This window comes from Choloepus didactylus, chromosome 8 (genome assembly GCF_015220235.1).
Source record: "Choloepus didactylus isolate mChoDid1 chromosome 8, mChoDid1.pri, whole genome shotgun sequence".
NCBI classification, from domain to species: domain Eukaryota; kingdom Metazoa; phylum Chordata; class Mammalia; order Pilosa; family Megalonychidae; genus Choloepus; species Choloepus didactylus.
The window spans coordinates 128,585,102-128,599,312 of record NC_051314.1 but is presented as its reverse complement, the minus strand read 5'-3'; the positions used below and the strand labels follow the sequence as shown (position 1 = coordinate 128,599,312).

Genomic DNA, 14,211 nt, shown 5'->3' with positions numbered 1-14,211 from the left:
TAAGTGTTACCAATTTCTCCTTGAATTTTTTTCTCCAACTCCTCCTCACTCCCACCCCCATGCCTTGACCACTGTTTGCTTCTGGAAGCATGACTTCTTTAGTTAGGACCTTTGATCCAATCAAGGGAGGTAAAATGCACTGCAAGCTCGGCCCCTCTGTGCATGCAGTATGTCATTTAGGATAAAGAGGGTGGCTCTCCTATTGTAGGGGAGAAACGGGCTGCTGCTCTCAGAGAACCACTGTAGAGTCTGCCAGGGGAGGACTGCACGAGTTCTGTCTGCTGGAGACCCCTTCATTTGTGCTGAAGGCCAGTGCACAGCTGAGATGTGGCAAAGCTCTAAAGAAGAGTAGGAGGGAAGGTCTAGAAATGCTGATAAGCCTTCAGGAGGCTCTGGTTGCAGACATGACTGATTCTTTCTGAAAAGCATTCAGATTCCCTCTCAGTTTGAACAACATCTGTGATGATAAATGGAGCAGTGTAGTGGATAACCTGAAACTATGTAAAAATGAAAATGTATTTGAATCAACTGCATTAAGGAGCAGGGAAGGGCTTGGGACAACAGCTTTATGCTCGATGCTGAGAGGCAAGGAGGCAAGAGAAGAGACTGGTGACTGAGACCCACCAAGCAGATAATCCAAAAGTGGATAAGCTTTGTTCTATGAATATATTTCCAAAAGAACCATCCACCTCCCCTTAACTCAGTAAAAGAGTGGGTTTCACTAGTCCTGGCTTCCAAGACAAACAGCAGGGCTGGAGAGTGGCTGAGTGAATGCAGACGAGATGCAAATGTTAAGTTTCCTCCCATGGTATTTGAGGAGGGTGGGATTTTTTTTCCCCCTCTGCTCTTAAATTTTCTAGGTGTCTAAGAGTGGGTAGCACATGCTCTACTGAAGGTCCCCTCCGGGGAGCTGCTGGGCGTGGAGTGGAAGAGACTGGTGGGTTGGGTGGGCTGTGGTATAGGTCTGAGGACTGTCAACATCACATCCAATCTTCAAGTGACCTTACCTGTTAAAAAAAGCGACCTTCATCCTTTCATGCATTCATTTGTTCATTCATTCACTCATCCACTCATTCATTCAATAAATATTTCAATATTGAAATATTTCAAATATTCAATATTCAATAAATATCATTCAATAAATATTTGTTGAGCATCTATTACGTTCCAGGCATGCTCTAGGTGCTAAGGATACTTTAATAAGTAAAAGATAAAGACACTGCTCTTGTGGAACTTACATGTTAGAAGTAGGAGGAGACAGAGAACAATCAATAAATATAAATAAGTAAATTATATGCCATGTTTGAAGGTGACAAGTGCTTTGGGGAAAAAAAAGCATAGAGGGAATCGATAGCACCATGGGTAGGGGCACTGCAATTAAATTAGGGGAGGCAGTCAGAGTAGGTGATATTTCCACCTGCTCTCTAGATCCCAGTCCGGGCAGTGGACACTCACTTTCAGGAGAAACTGCTCCTTCTCGCTTTTGATTTGTTGTTCCATCTCCTCGTAGAGATGCTGGATTTCTTCGTCATAAGCAGCAATTTTCCTATGGAGATGCAGAAGGAGAGGTCTGATGAGGTCTGTGCCAAGAGTCCCTTATCCCACATCGATGACTCCTGCAGCACGGACACCAGAGCTCCTGCTGGAGCCGCAGGCGTGGGGCGGCCTCGTGGGTCTGGTCAGCCAAGGCTGCAGATCAGATCCTCGGAATCACCTGACCCTGCAGAGGTACAGAACACAGAGGCCCAGTGGGACCTACTCAAGTCCCACGTCCCTCCTCACCTGCCGGGGCACTGCGCCGATGCAGCCCAGCTTTTCCTGTCTTCCGGCCATCATTCCCAAATGAGTCACCTTCTGCTCAGTGAAGCTTCCCCAGATCCATCTTCCTTACTCTGCTTTATCTCAACACCAAGCTCCAGGCCCCTGCTGGACCCACTGTCCCTACCGCCTACCGGCCCCGAGGCCTGCGGACAGCATAAAGTTGCACCGTGTGGGTTTCCCTCCTGCTTGGTTTCTGGGTTTATTTCCTATCCGGTGTTTTCGCTCTCTCTCCATCAGCACTGTCAGTCAGTATCAGAGGACTCTCCCTGCAATTGTGCGAAGTTTGTGTGGTCCATATTTCCCATCAAATTCTCAAAAGATCCGTGGAAAACAACCAGACCCCTGAACACAAAGGAAGGGGCCCACATCTCTCTAACTCCTGGTTCCATCTCAGGCACAGAACTGCAGGCAGAGACTACAAGAAGGCTGAGGCTGCTTTAAAGGCTGGTAAAGACAGGGAGATGCCCCCATCCCCATTCTCAGCATCCTCTCTCCACTCTGAAAAGCTCTACAGGGAAGGAGGTTAGTACCCAGATACTCTGCTCCTACACGTAGATGCTGACCAATGCAGCTGTGGGACAAGGTTTGGGGGTCATCCCCAGGAACTCCAACCTCTCTTTTCTGTTCCCCCTCTCTCCCAGTAATAGACCCTCTTTCTAATACCCCACTGGATTCAAACAGGAAGGTTCAGGTATTAGTATTTGAACTGAGGCTGGAAGTTATCACACCAAAGCATCAACATTACCAGGCAATTGCATTTTTATGCTTTTTCCCTGACTGCAGTGAAAGGCTGTCACCGTCCCCGTCTCTGCCCCATCCCTCACCTCTGCAAGCCTCTCCTGCTAAGGGAACTCTGGACCTCAGTCAACAGGCTGACTTTGTGGCTTGTCTTGAACATGTAACAGACACTAATAAAAAGTGTGGCACCTGCATATTCTAAACTCAAATGATGGCAAGCCCACCTGCCCTTTATTCAAGTAAGGAGACTTTGAAAAATGGAGCAAACAGCCTTGGTTCTCAGTTTTAAGAGGTACAGGGGAGCTTTCTGAACAAAACATAAAGGTCAGGAATGTATTTATTACCCTGTGCCCGCTGTCATCTTAATCTCTACCTCCCATGTCCACTCGAGACTTCAAGCCATGTGCCAGCCGCCCCTCCTGCCAGTCTTCACTGCAGCTGGCTTCACCACGTCTTCCTCACTTGCCTCCCGTTAGAAAATGATTATACCACGTGCACAGAAGGAGCAACAAATAAGGAGCCAGTCTGATTGGTGTTCTCCGAGTTCCACCGAAACCATAAAACTGACCCAGACCGAGACACAGCCGTGAGTCTGCGCGGTCAGGGTCACTTGGACCAGGGCACTGACCACTTTGCTCCCTTTCTTGACTGTGCCCCCAAGACCAGAAAGCCGACGGAGCAAGTGGGCAGCAGTGGCCTGAGGAGGAGCTCGGCCAATGCTGACAGTCAGCTAAGACCCCCGTGAGTCGGGGCCTGCCTTCACCATTGTGTTTGGTGTCCCTTTGGCTAAGAGTACGGAATCTCTTCTTGGTAAATGACATTTAGGACTGTTACTTTTGTTCTCAGCTAACCAATAACTAATAATAAAAAAAAAATCTTGGGTGAAAGATAAGTTAAGAGACTCATGATGTTGAGTAGGGACTCGCAGGGAAAGAAATCAGTACAGTCTGAAGGAATGTTTAGAAAGCAAAATGTCTTCTCCCTGGAATTATCTTCCTGTGCTTGAAAAAAACTCAGATTCTAGATGGTAAATGGTATCAAGGAAAATTTTAGACACTAATTCCAACTGTATAAACACTGGAGAACTAATAAAGTGAGATGAGAGAAACTTAAAAATGGATTTGGTTCTGTTAAAGCAATACTAGTTACAGTCATTCATATAAACTGTTTATTCTCTACGCCTAATAACCGTGCAGGACATTAATTCTATAATATCATTAAGTATATTATATTAACTTTGCTCTGTCTTATTTGATTAAATTAATAAAGTCTAGATTTTTCATGCTCACATTTCAGTTTGCTAGTTACGTAGTGAGTAATTTTGCAAATAACTAAAAAAAAAGGCGGGGGTGGGAAGACAGCAGTGGTTCTCCCTCACAAAGGCTGGGTCCACTCCAAAAAAGGCCTGGGATTCCAAACTGGGCTCCTGACACAGCACCCGGCCTTTGCAAATGCTTTGGAATAAAGCTGGCCTCCTGGGAGATTTCCCAAATCGAAATGACTCGTGGGTGAGATAAATTTCTCCGTATCATTGGAGGCACAGTCCTCTAGTCATTCACTCATGCAACGGACAGTTACAAAGTGGTGACTACAGGCTGGTTACTGTACTGCAAATTTAAAAACCAGTAAGACAAGGTCTGTGCCCTAGAGAGATGGATTGACTCATGCCAATCCTGGGTCAGAACTACCAGTTGCAGGAAGGTGAGACATTAAAGTGCTGTTCCCAGCAGTGTCATCACTAAACCAAGGGTCCAAAGACTGGGTTCTGACCCTACAACTAGCTCATTTCCTCGCGTGACTTTGGACAAGTACTCTGACTTCCTCCCATCCCAGGTAGCACCTTCTTGAGGTCCTCTTGGCATTGGCATGCTGATCAAACAAAAGAGTGTAGGCAAAGCATTCAAAACCTCAAGGCCCCAAATAAACGTAAGGGATTATTTATTATTGTAATTACTATCATAAGCTGGGGAGGGCAAGGGGCAGTGCTCCCCAAAGGATGAGGTTTGTAGTTTCAGGGTTAAAAGGGCTGCTGGGTTTGGAAAGGGTCAGAGGCAATTAGGAAGATGAAGATCAGAAAGCTCAGAAGATGAAAACTCCTGTCAGACCAAAGCCTCGCAAATGTAGGCTGTGTGGGAGCAGGAGCTGCAAAGCCAAAAACCTGAATCTGCAGGGAGCTCCACAGTGGCCATGAGTGCAGTAATGGTGAGAGACACTAAACAGATCTGTGTATATGGTGTACGGCATTCCAACCAGGTATGCCATCTTCTGCCATCAAAGGAAAGAGGCAACTGATCATGTTTGCTTATTATATACACGATACATCTTTGTTGCACCAATTTCCAAACCCACTCACGTTGCCTGGGGGACACACAGACTTTGAAGTCTTCCTTCTGAGGCTCTCTCCATCTATGCCAGCCTTCTCTGATCCCTTTTCTGAACTCTTACGAGACCTCATGTCTTCATTTGAACAATTTACATCTAATTTTAAGCAGTCCTGAACAATTGTCTCATTTGGTTGACACTGTCTCAATGAGATTGTGAACACCCAGAGCTGGACATCAGATCGCTGTCATTTATGTCACCCACAGAGCTTGTGTTTAAAACATCAATGCTGAAAGCCTGCAAACGCTGAACTTAAGACTTCGGATACCAAACTCAGAGGCCTGTGGACTATACTGGAGGAACTCTAGATTCCCTGGGAATTAAAGAATTCCAGGATTGGAAGGTTTGTCTGTTCCAACCACATATTCTTCCAGGGTTAAATCCTTGCCCCAATATCCCAAACTAGGTTAGAACACTTCCAGTGATCAGGATTTACTGCCTCTCTAAGTAGCTCTTTCATCTCCGGATATTCTGGCTGATAAAAAATCTTTCTGTGTTTTTGACCCTCTTCTGCACAAAAACCCTTCAAATACTTGAGAATCAAGAGTTCAAGGATTTAACTTGGACTGAAGCAAAACCTGTCTACTTCCTCCAACCATGTCTCACACAGATTGTTTTCTTTTTTTTTGGAAAGTCCCTTCACCATTCGCTTCACTCTTCCGTGAAAAGGCTTTAATTTGTCTTTTTCAAGTCATCAAGCCACACATGGATTGCCCAATGTATGAAGTCTAATTAGTACAGACTAGAGTTGGGCTATTACATCCTTTGTTCTAGATGCTACATATCTGTTCATGCAGTATAAGACGGCATTAATTTTTCATGGCAGCCACATCTCAGTTGAATGCTGAATCTATTTGTTGCCTAAAACCTCTGAATCTTATGTTCTTGTGATTGTTTTGCTTTTAAAGATAGTGCTACTGAATCATACCTCCTCCACCTTGTGCTTTCACATTGGCTTTTTGGACACAAGAGCAATATCTTAAATGTAATTCTGTTGGATTTCATGCTTGTTAGATTCAGTCCGTCTTTCTAGCTTGTCGCTATCTTAAATGGATCCCAATTGGTTATCCAGTGCACACAATGATCTTCCCAGTTTTGAAATTTGAAATTTTCAATCAGAATGTAAGCTAAATGTTCTCTAATGTTGGTTTTGATGACAATTTGTCTGACAGTTAATTAAAAGAGGCCTTTTATAAATATACCAATCTATTGGTTTCTAGTTTTATTGTTTCACAGACAGAGAATATATTGGTATGGTATTTACTTTTTGGAATCTATTAACTTTTTCTTTGTAGCCAAAAACATTATCAATATTTGCATAATTTCTTTGGGAAGAATGTATATTCTATTTGTAAGGCACACAATTCTAGATGCTTCTCCTAAATTAAGCTTGCTATTTCACAGTTTCAAGCCTTTTAGATCCTTAACTTACTTTTTGCTTGACTCACGTGTCAAATTCTGAGATGTTTGTTAAAGTCTTCTAGTACGATTCTTGTTTTTCATCACTTTCTTTTCCTGGAAGTCTCTACCTTATGTATTTTGCTGCTATGTTGTTTGGTGCATGGAGGTTTTTATCTATTCCACCTTCTTTACAGATGGCACTTTTTTCATTACTACAAAATATTCCCCCATATCTCCCTTAATTCATGCCAGTAGTAAAAAAATGTTGAACAAGACAAGGACGACAAACTGGTAAAGAGCTCTATGAGCCATTAATTAATAACATTAATTGAATAACATATTGAACCTATTTTCTACTAGCCATTCTCAAAACACTGGCCCAGGGCATCACCTATTTAATCATCCCACTCTCCACTAACTGACCCAAGTCATCTGAACTACAGTGGAAAGAGGGGACAGAAAAAGGTAGATTAAAGAGGACAGGGAAGAGTCCCAAGTTCCCAGTGGGACACAGGGACAGATGTGTGGAGACGTGGCCCACCAGAGTTAGCAATAGTCAAGAGCAATAATATCTCCTCTCCCCTTCTTTCTCTTTGAACATGATGGCTGAATAATTCCTCTAGCATATTCTAGTGTAGTTTAGGTCACAACCTCTCTGCTGGCATAGCTATAGCTGGGCTCAGACTTCACTAGAGGCAGAAGGCCTGGGTTCAAGTCCTGGTTCTGAAATTTAGAACTCTTCTGGTCTTGGGCAAGTTACAGTACCTCAGTAAGCCTGAAGAACTGGGAGGGTAATACCTACTTTTGAGAGAATTTGCGAACATTAAATAAGATAAAACATAAGGAAGTAGTTGGTGCAACAGGTAGCAGATAAAATGCAGTGAATAAATGCTAATTAAATGAGTATTCTATGATTCTCCAGGGGCCTGTGGATCCCATTTTTAGAATTACTGCTCTGCTCTATAATTCTTCCACTGGTCTGCCAAGGGACAAGGAGAAACTGGAAGTGAATCATGGGGCAGCTTGGTGTATGTGCTATGAAGACATGCATGCAGGAAGGGGAAAGTATTACAGGCAGAAGACATGGAGAAAGACAAAACCCTGGGAAGGCTCAGTAGAGATGACTAAATATGGAAAGAGAGACCCTTAACATCACCATCACCATGAAAAATGGTGATTAAGCCCTTCTTACATGATCACTTTGGGCAAAATAATTTAGACTTAAATCATGGTCTCTGCAAACCAGGAATTTCACGTCGAAGAACATCCAGTCCAAGGCTAAAGTGGCATGGATTTGAGGACTAGGCAGATGCCATCATCATGAAGTCAAACCCCACGGTGCCTTCCTGGGCTCTGAGGTGCAGTAATTTGGAGGGAAGGACAGGGAGCTGCTTGCTTTGGTGGCAGGGAGGATGGTAGAGTTCTCAGGGGGAAAAGTCCAGAAAAGGGAGGGAAGGAGAAACAGTGATAAGCTGAGGATACTACTGAAAGGATAGTTATGGATCTGAAAGAATGAGTCTTATTGAAAGCCAGGATGAAAAAACCTAGCTCCAACCCCAGAGACAAAATGTCACGCAGGGTGTCTGGCTGTAGCAAATGCCTCATCTCTAAAGGATAATCCTAAATGTGCGTATGTGTGTGTGTATATATGTGTGTGTGTGTATATATGTGTGTATGTGTGCGTGTTGAGGTTCTGGGGAGCTGGGGATGGGAGGAGAGTGGGACAGGTAAGGAAATCGTGATTCAAATGTAAATACAGGCCTAGGTTCTGAGAGGCCTTCACAGACAATTTGCAGGGAACAGGAAGGTGAGATGTAGTTAGCAATAACTTACCCTGCCAGCCTCCTACGGGGACTATGAAAATTAATTAACCTTCACAAAGTGCTCTGCACACAGAGTCAAGGTACCACACTGGAGTAAAGCATCAATACTCGATACCTCTGGGGCTCACTAACGCCACACAGGCCAAGGCCATCCTGCTATAGAAAACTGCCTGGTCAAAATATTGTTATACTCTTCTCTCTGTTCTTCGCCTTCACTTACGAACAAAATCCACAGGGATTTCAGGGGGCCTCGGAAAGTTGTCAGGCCCACCCCCTAGTGTCCAGGCGAGGGTATGCTGAAATTATTCTTAGGAAAAAAAATAACAGCTTCCAGGTCTTGACTTCTGGCCCCATGTTTTCATCCATAACACCATACTGTTTTCCCAAGGATCCTAAAATTTAAAATTGACAACCCCAGACATTTGCATTTAGGGTTGTCCGTGTTCCAAAGTCCATCTGGAATGAACATGAACAGGGGGAGGAGATGCTGGAGCAACCACCACATCTTTGGTAGACAGGACATGGGACAGACTGACAGTCCTGCAGGGCTGGGGAGGGGCAAGATCCTGGGAGGGGCTTGACTCCCTTTCCCGTGTACCCCTCAATGCCCTGATCCCCGAGTGCAGACCTGGGACTGCAAAAGACTTGACATGTCTGCTGTTGTGTCAGAGAAGAGAATGGAAGCAGGTACCACCCCAGCCAGCTTTGAGCTTGGGTTGAGACCAGGTAAGGGGGGTTTCTGATTCAATGCTGCCTCCTACCCCCTTCTTCAGGCAGCTGCAGGCTCCGGGCTCAGAGCAGAAAACTCCTGTTTAGGGCTTTCTTGTTCCCCTGAAATCAGTAAATCAGTATCTCTTGACTTGCCTCTCTCTCTCTCTCTCTCTCTCTCTCTCTCTCTCTCTCACACACACACACACACACACACACACCCCTGCGTGCACACAATTAGAGTAGAGTAGAATGAAAGGAAAACACAAGAGTTTGTGGCCATTCTGCAAAGGCTGTGAAATCACCAATTGGATTTTCAAGATGGATGGTTCCTCCCTAATTAGATTCTGCTGTCTTCTATAAACAACTTTGCAGCTTTATCCCATCCTATAAAGCAAATCCCTTTTTCATTAGACAGGTCTAAAAACCATGCCCCAGGTGCTCGTAGAGCACAAACAGTCCTCACCTTTCCATTTGCTCTCGGGGCAATGTCCACAATGTAAAGAAGCGGTGCCGGATTAAGCCATCGCCTGGCCACCTAGAGCCCTTGCCAAGAACTTCTTATCTTCACCCTAAGAACAGGACTGAAGTGATGGACTGGAAGAGCATCCAGGGTGTAACATTTTGCAGGCTGATGCATTCTGGAAGAACAGGCTAAAGCAGCACTTCTCCAAGTGTGATCTGTGGATGGCCTGTATCAGAACCACTTGGGGCATGTGCCAAAATGCAGGGTCCTGGGCTTCCCTCCCTAGACAGACTGATTTAACTTTCTGGGGGAAAGACAGAGGAATTTCCCTTTACAACATGAGTCTGGTAACCCTGAAGCAAACTGACATTCGAGAACCACACAGTTAAGGCTCTCCCCAGGTCCCTGCAAGCCCTGCCTTATAGATGATGCTTTATTTGCTGCCCTACCTGAAAGCAACACCATGGAGCTGATGACTTTCCCTGCTCCCTTGCAAGGTTCCATGTCCCTGAAGCGCCACATCATGCAATACCCATTGTTAGGCCTTCTTAGGTTTGTGCTGGAGTGCTGGATGTCATAACAATCTTTCTCGGACCCGACCCTGTCCCAGAGCCCAGCGAAATCACTCAAGACAGAAAGCATCTGGCTGCCCTTCAAGGACCCCCAAGCTCCAAAGAAACTGCCTGAGGCCTAATTCCATTGGAAAGGGTAAAACCGTGCAGACAAGGAACTGGTTCCAAGGAGGTCTCGAGAGTAGGAGAGCGTTGCTAAGCTTGTCAAGGCCAAGTGTGGTCTACGAATGATGTGAAACAGGCAGCCAGGGCAGCGTTTCCAGGCTACTGAGCTGCAGAGGCTTGAGCTGGGGCAGGCAGAGCATAGGTCAGAGGCCAGCCTTGGATCTAAAAAGAATTATTCTTTAAAGAGCTCAAAGCAGTGCACAGACACAGCCTAATTCATCCTTATCCCCAGCTTCAGAGTTAGATCCTGGTAAGGATCTCAATGAGGTCAACTTATCCAGCAGATACCAATCTGGTCAAAAGTCAGAATCCTCCAGGATACTTTTAAAATGTAACCTTCCAGCTCCCGCTTGAGTCCAAGCCAATTGGGCCCTTCTGGGGTGGGGTCCAGGCATGCCTAAGTGATGCTAATGAAAGGTGCAAATCTATCACTGCCTAGAGATGGCATCATCTTATGCCCCCTGGAGGTCTCAAACTTTTCTCCAGAAAAGTACACGGGGAGACTTTTCTTAGCAAAGAAGTTTCTAATTTGGTGGCCAGTTCTTCCTAATGTCTAATCTATATCCCTCATGCTGGAATGTAAAGTTCTCTGAACTTCTGCACAGTGGACCCAGAGGAGAGAGGCTCAGGTGCAATCCAAGCCTCCTTCCTCAGAGGGAAGTGGAGGCAGAGGGAGCTTCTGGAAGTTCAACAGAGGGACTGGGCTTTAGGCCAAGGGTTCTGCATTTGACCATGTCCTCCATGTGGGGCTGTGGCAACTTTCCAGGGGACACCCACCCGAGAGTTAAACATTGCACCCAGCATCCCTCAACAGACCCAAATCTGGGATTTCCTTGACCTCTGGCCAAAAGGGCAAGGGGATAGGAGATTGAACGCTCCCAGGCTTCCTTCCTTCCCCCATCCCCAATATGCAGGTTAAAAAAAAAAGATGCAGGGCAGTGAGGTAAGGCAAGCCCTGGGCTGTTTCTGACAATGCCCCAGGACACTCTTGGTCTCCAGACATCAGCTATCAAGCCCAAGTACTCACCCCCTCTCTGCATCCTCCTCCCTCCCAGAATCTTTTTCACTCGCTGCAGCAAGCCTGGGGACCACTGGGGGTCAGGAAAGCCTGGGGAGCTGGGGAGGGGAAGTCTGTGTCCTGCCTGCCCTAGTTAAGGCCAGGCTCCTGCGTAGCTCAGTCCCATTTGCTCTGAGGCCTTTAGGAGAAAGAAACAAGGTGTGTGGTTTGGAAAAGGAGAAGGAAACGGAGGCCACTGTCGCCAATAGCAACTGTCCAATATTTCAACAGCATGGGGACTTCCTGGACAGCTTTGCAGCAGCCACATTTTCCTGTGAATTTTTGGGGTATGAGTTCTGCCTCGTCAGTGTGATCATAACCTCCTCAGAATGGGGACACTGTTCTATTTGCTTAACTCAGTGCCTGGCACAGAGTAAGTGCTTGCTTTAGCTAGCTACCCAAAACACAGGGTCATATCCTCTCATGCCCAGCTCAGGGCTGGACACACAGAGGTAAGGAATTGCGCTCCCGTGGCCGTCTCCTGGGACAGGCACTCACCTTCCAGGTGGAGTTGGAATGTCACACCCTGTACTGAAAAGCGAGCCTGTGGCGGAGCCTGGGTGACATTCTGACAGCTCACCAGGACTTGCTGTTCTCCTCAGGATTTCTCCCTAACTCTGCCTTGAATTTTACATCAAGCCATTCCCAAGAGCTCCCTTCCTCTTCCCTCACTGGACATGTCCCGCCCACAAACATGCTCACACTTTCCTCCTAGAAGATGCCTTAAACCCTGTGTCATTTGCAAAGACCAGCATCCCATTTGAATATTCTATACCATAAGAGTGGTTGCCAATTTCTCGTTTGGCTTAAAAGTTGCAAGGATGCTTAGAGATTATCTGGTCCGGTCAGAACCCAGAAGCAGGGGATGACATCAATGTGATGGGTCACAGGGTATGACCAACCTTTTTTTTTTTCTTTTTAATAGAAGAGAATTAGAGAGACTATAATAGAAAATAACAGCATGTGTCACATGTAATAATTTTTGTTTCAATCATATATACATATATATGTTACGTGTGTACATGGGGGGTGAAGTAATATGCATTTCCTCCTGTAAGCTGTAATCACAAAAAGACAGAAAAATACTGGTACAGTTCTCTCATGTTGCCAATAAGGAAACTGATGCCCTGAGGACAGGCAGCTGGACAGTGGCAGTGCCTGGGCAGAACCCAGTTTCTCCTGACTCCAACTTCCAAGTTCTGCTCACTACAGCTTACAGCTCAGGGTTCTGCACCCAGAGAACAGCCCTGGAACGGGACTAGCCAGAGAGCTCACTCCAACCCCACCAGAGGTCTCCAGCCAGGAGTGGGCCCTGATTCAGTGACCCCAGAGCAAGGGTAGCTGGTGGGAACACTGACTGAGGATGAGCGTGGAGGGGCCGGGGACCACTGGTTGACCTAACTGTGGCTTTGACTTTCCTCTCCAGAACTTTTTAAGCAATCACTAAATTATGGCAAAAGCACTAATAGCAGCCACTTTAAGATGGACATAAGGGCCAAGAGGCTCTCTAGCAAATCAGGAGCACTTGTCTCTCCCCACAGGAGCATAGGCTGGGCAGAGGAGTTCTGCAGATAAGATTCCAGACCATGGGCTCAGTAGTTGCCCACCCATTCAGGCTGCAATTACCCTCCTTAGAGGCCAAAAGAGTACCCTCCTCTCTGGGAGGTACCACCTGACTTCTGATATGGCTCCACAAGATGATCAACACTCGGGTCAGAGGGGAGTGGTGACAGGGGTGAAGGGCCATTAACTGATCCAGCCCCCTCATTTTACAGATGAGAAAACCAGAGCTCAGAGAGGTCAAGTGACTCGAGCCAGGTCACAGAGCTAAGCTTGTTGAGAACCATGGATGACTCAAACTCAGGCCTCCTGATTCCCAGTTCCCACTTTTCAAGCTCACACATGAAGCACCTGGACAACTTGTTAAAATGCTGATTCAGGAGGGCTGGGTGAGGCCTGAGATTCTGCATTTCTAACAGGTTTCCAGGTGATACCAATGCTGCTGGTTCAGAGACCAAGGTTCTATCCCATGTTGTCTGGAAGGATAAAGGGGTCCTTAAACTTGACCTTTGATTATACCAACGGTCTAACTCTACTTCAGCCAGACAAATCCTCTCAGACTGGCAAACACTTATTTAAAGCAATAATAATAAAAGTCATTTTAACATTCATCACACACTCATAGGCCAGCACTGTTCCCAATGCTTACAGCCCTCATCACATTTATTCCTCACAACAGCTCTAAGAGGTGGGCACCATTATCATGCCACCTTACAGATAAGGAAGCTGAAGCTCAGAGAGGGTAAGTAGCTTGGCTTAAGTCACACAGCCGGTAAGTGGCAGAGCTAAGATTCAAACTCAGTTCTTTCTGACTCCAAGCTCAGTCCTCTAAAGGGTACACAGAGGTACATACCATCAACCCTTCTCTGAGCCTTGGGAAATACATCTCCTCTAGAATGCCCTTAACATTCCTCCAGCCAAACCACAATTCTACCAGTACTAATTGGCCTCAACTTCTCCCTAATGCAGGATCCTGAAGGTCGTCTTTTCCATGCCTGCATATACCCAATGGACCTCCAACAAGTTATTTTAATTTTTTAGAGTTGACATGGGGGAGGCACAACATGACAAGGAGCTGGGGTTCAGGGCAATGTGGAGAGAGAAGAAATACAGAGTATGACAAGTGATAATGGATTCATTTTAAATTAGGGGCTCTTGTACTTTCTCTTAGAACATTTCAGAGTAGACTTTGAAACCCTGCAACCCTGGAGACAGAGCTGGGCACACACACACTTGGCTGGGAAGCATCTGAATGAGGGGATGGTGGTCTGTGGAATCTAGCAGACATGGAACTTTGAGGAATTGAAAGCAACTTGCCCCAGATTACAAAGCTTATAAGTGGCAGAGCCAGGATTCAGAGCAAGTGCTGCAGAGGCTTGGGGGCAGGACTGACTCACAGGCTTCCAAGCTCTACCCAAACCACACCCACATATTGGCCTCACCTTCAGGGTCATAAACTGTCCTAACTTACACTGCATCTGACTCTGTGCTTCATGAAACATGAGCTCCTTGCTGTAA

The 14,211-nt window shown here is 46.0% G+C and overlaps 1 protein-coding gene across 16 annotated transcripts in view; it reads right to left on the bottom strand.

Annotated features, from left to right (window-relative positions):
* CRACR2A (calcium release activated channel regulator 2A) overlaps window positions 1-14,211 on the bottom strand; it is a 142,163-nt gene that overhangs the window by 51,344 nt on the left and 76,608 nt on the right. For all 16 annotated transcript variants that reach the window (XR_005218346.1, XR_005218345.1, XR_005218348.1 and 13 more), the window contains one exon: window positions 1,456-1,546. Coding sequence is in view for 12 of the 16 variants with exons in the window: in XM_037846022.1 (XP_037701950.1) it covers window positions 1,456-1,546 (91 nt within the window). In the remaining 4 variants the exon portion in view is untranslated. The remainder of the gene's footprint in view (window positions 1-1,455; window positions 1,547-14,211) is intronic.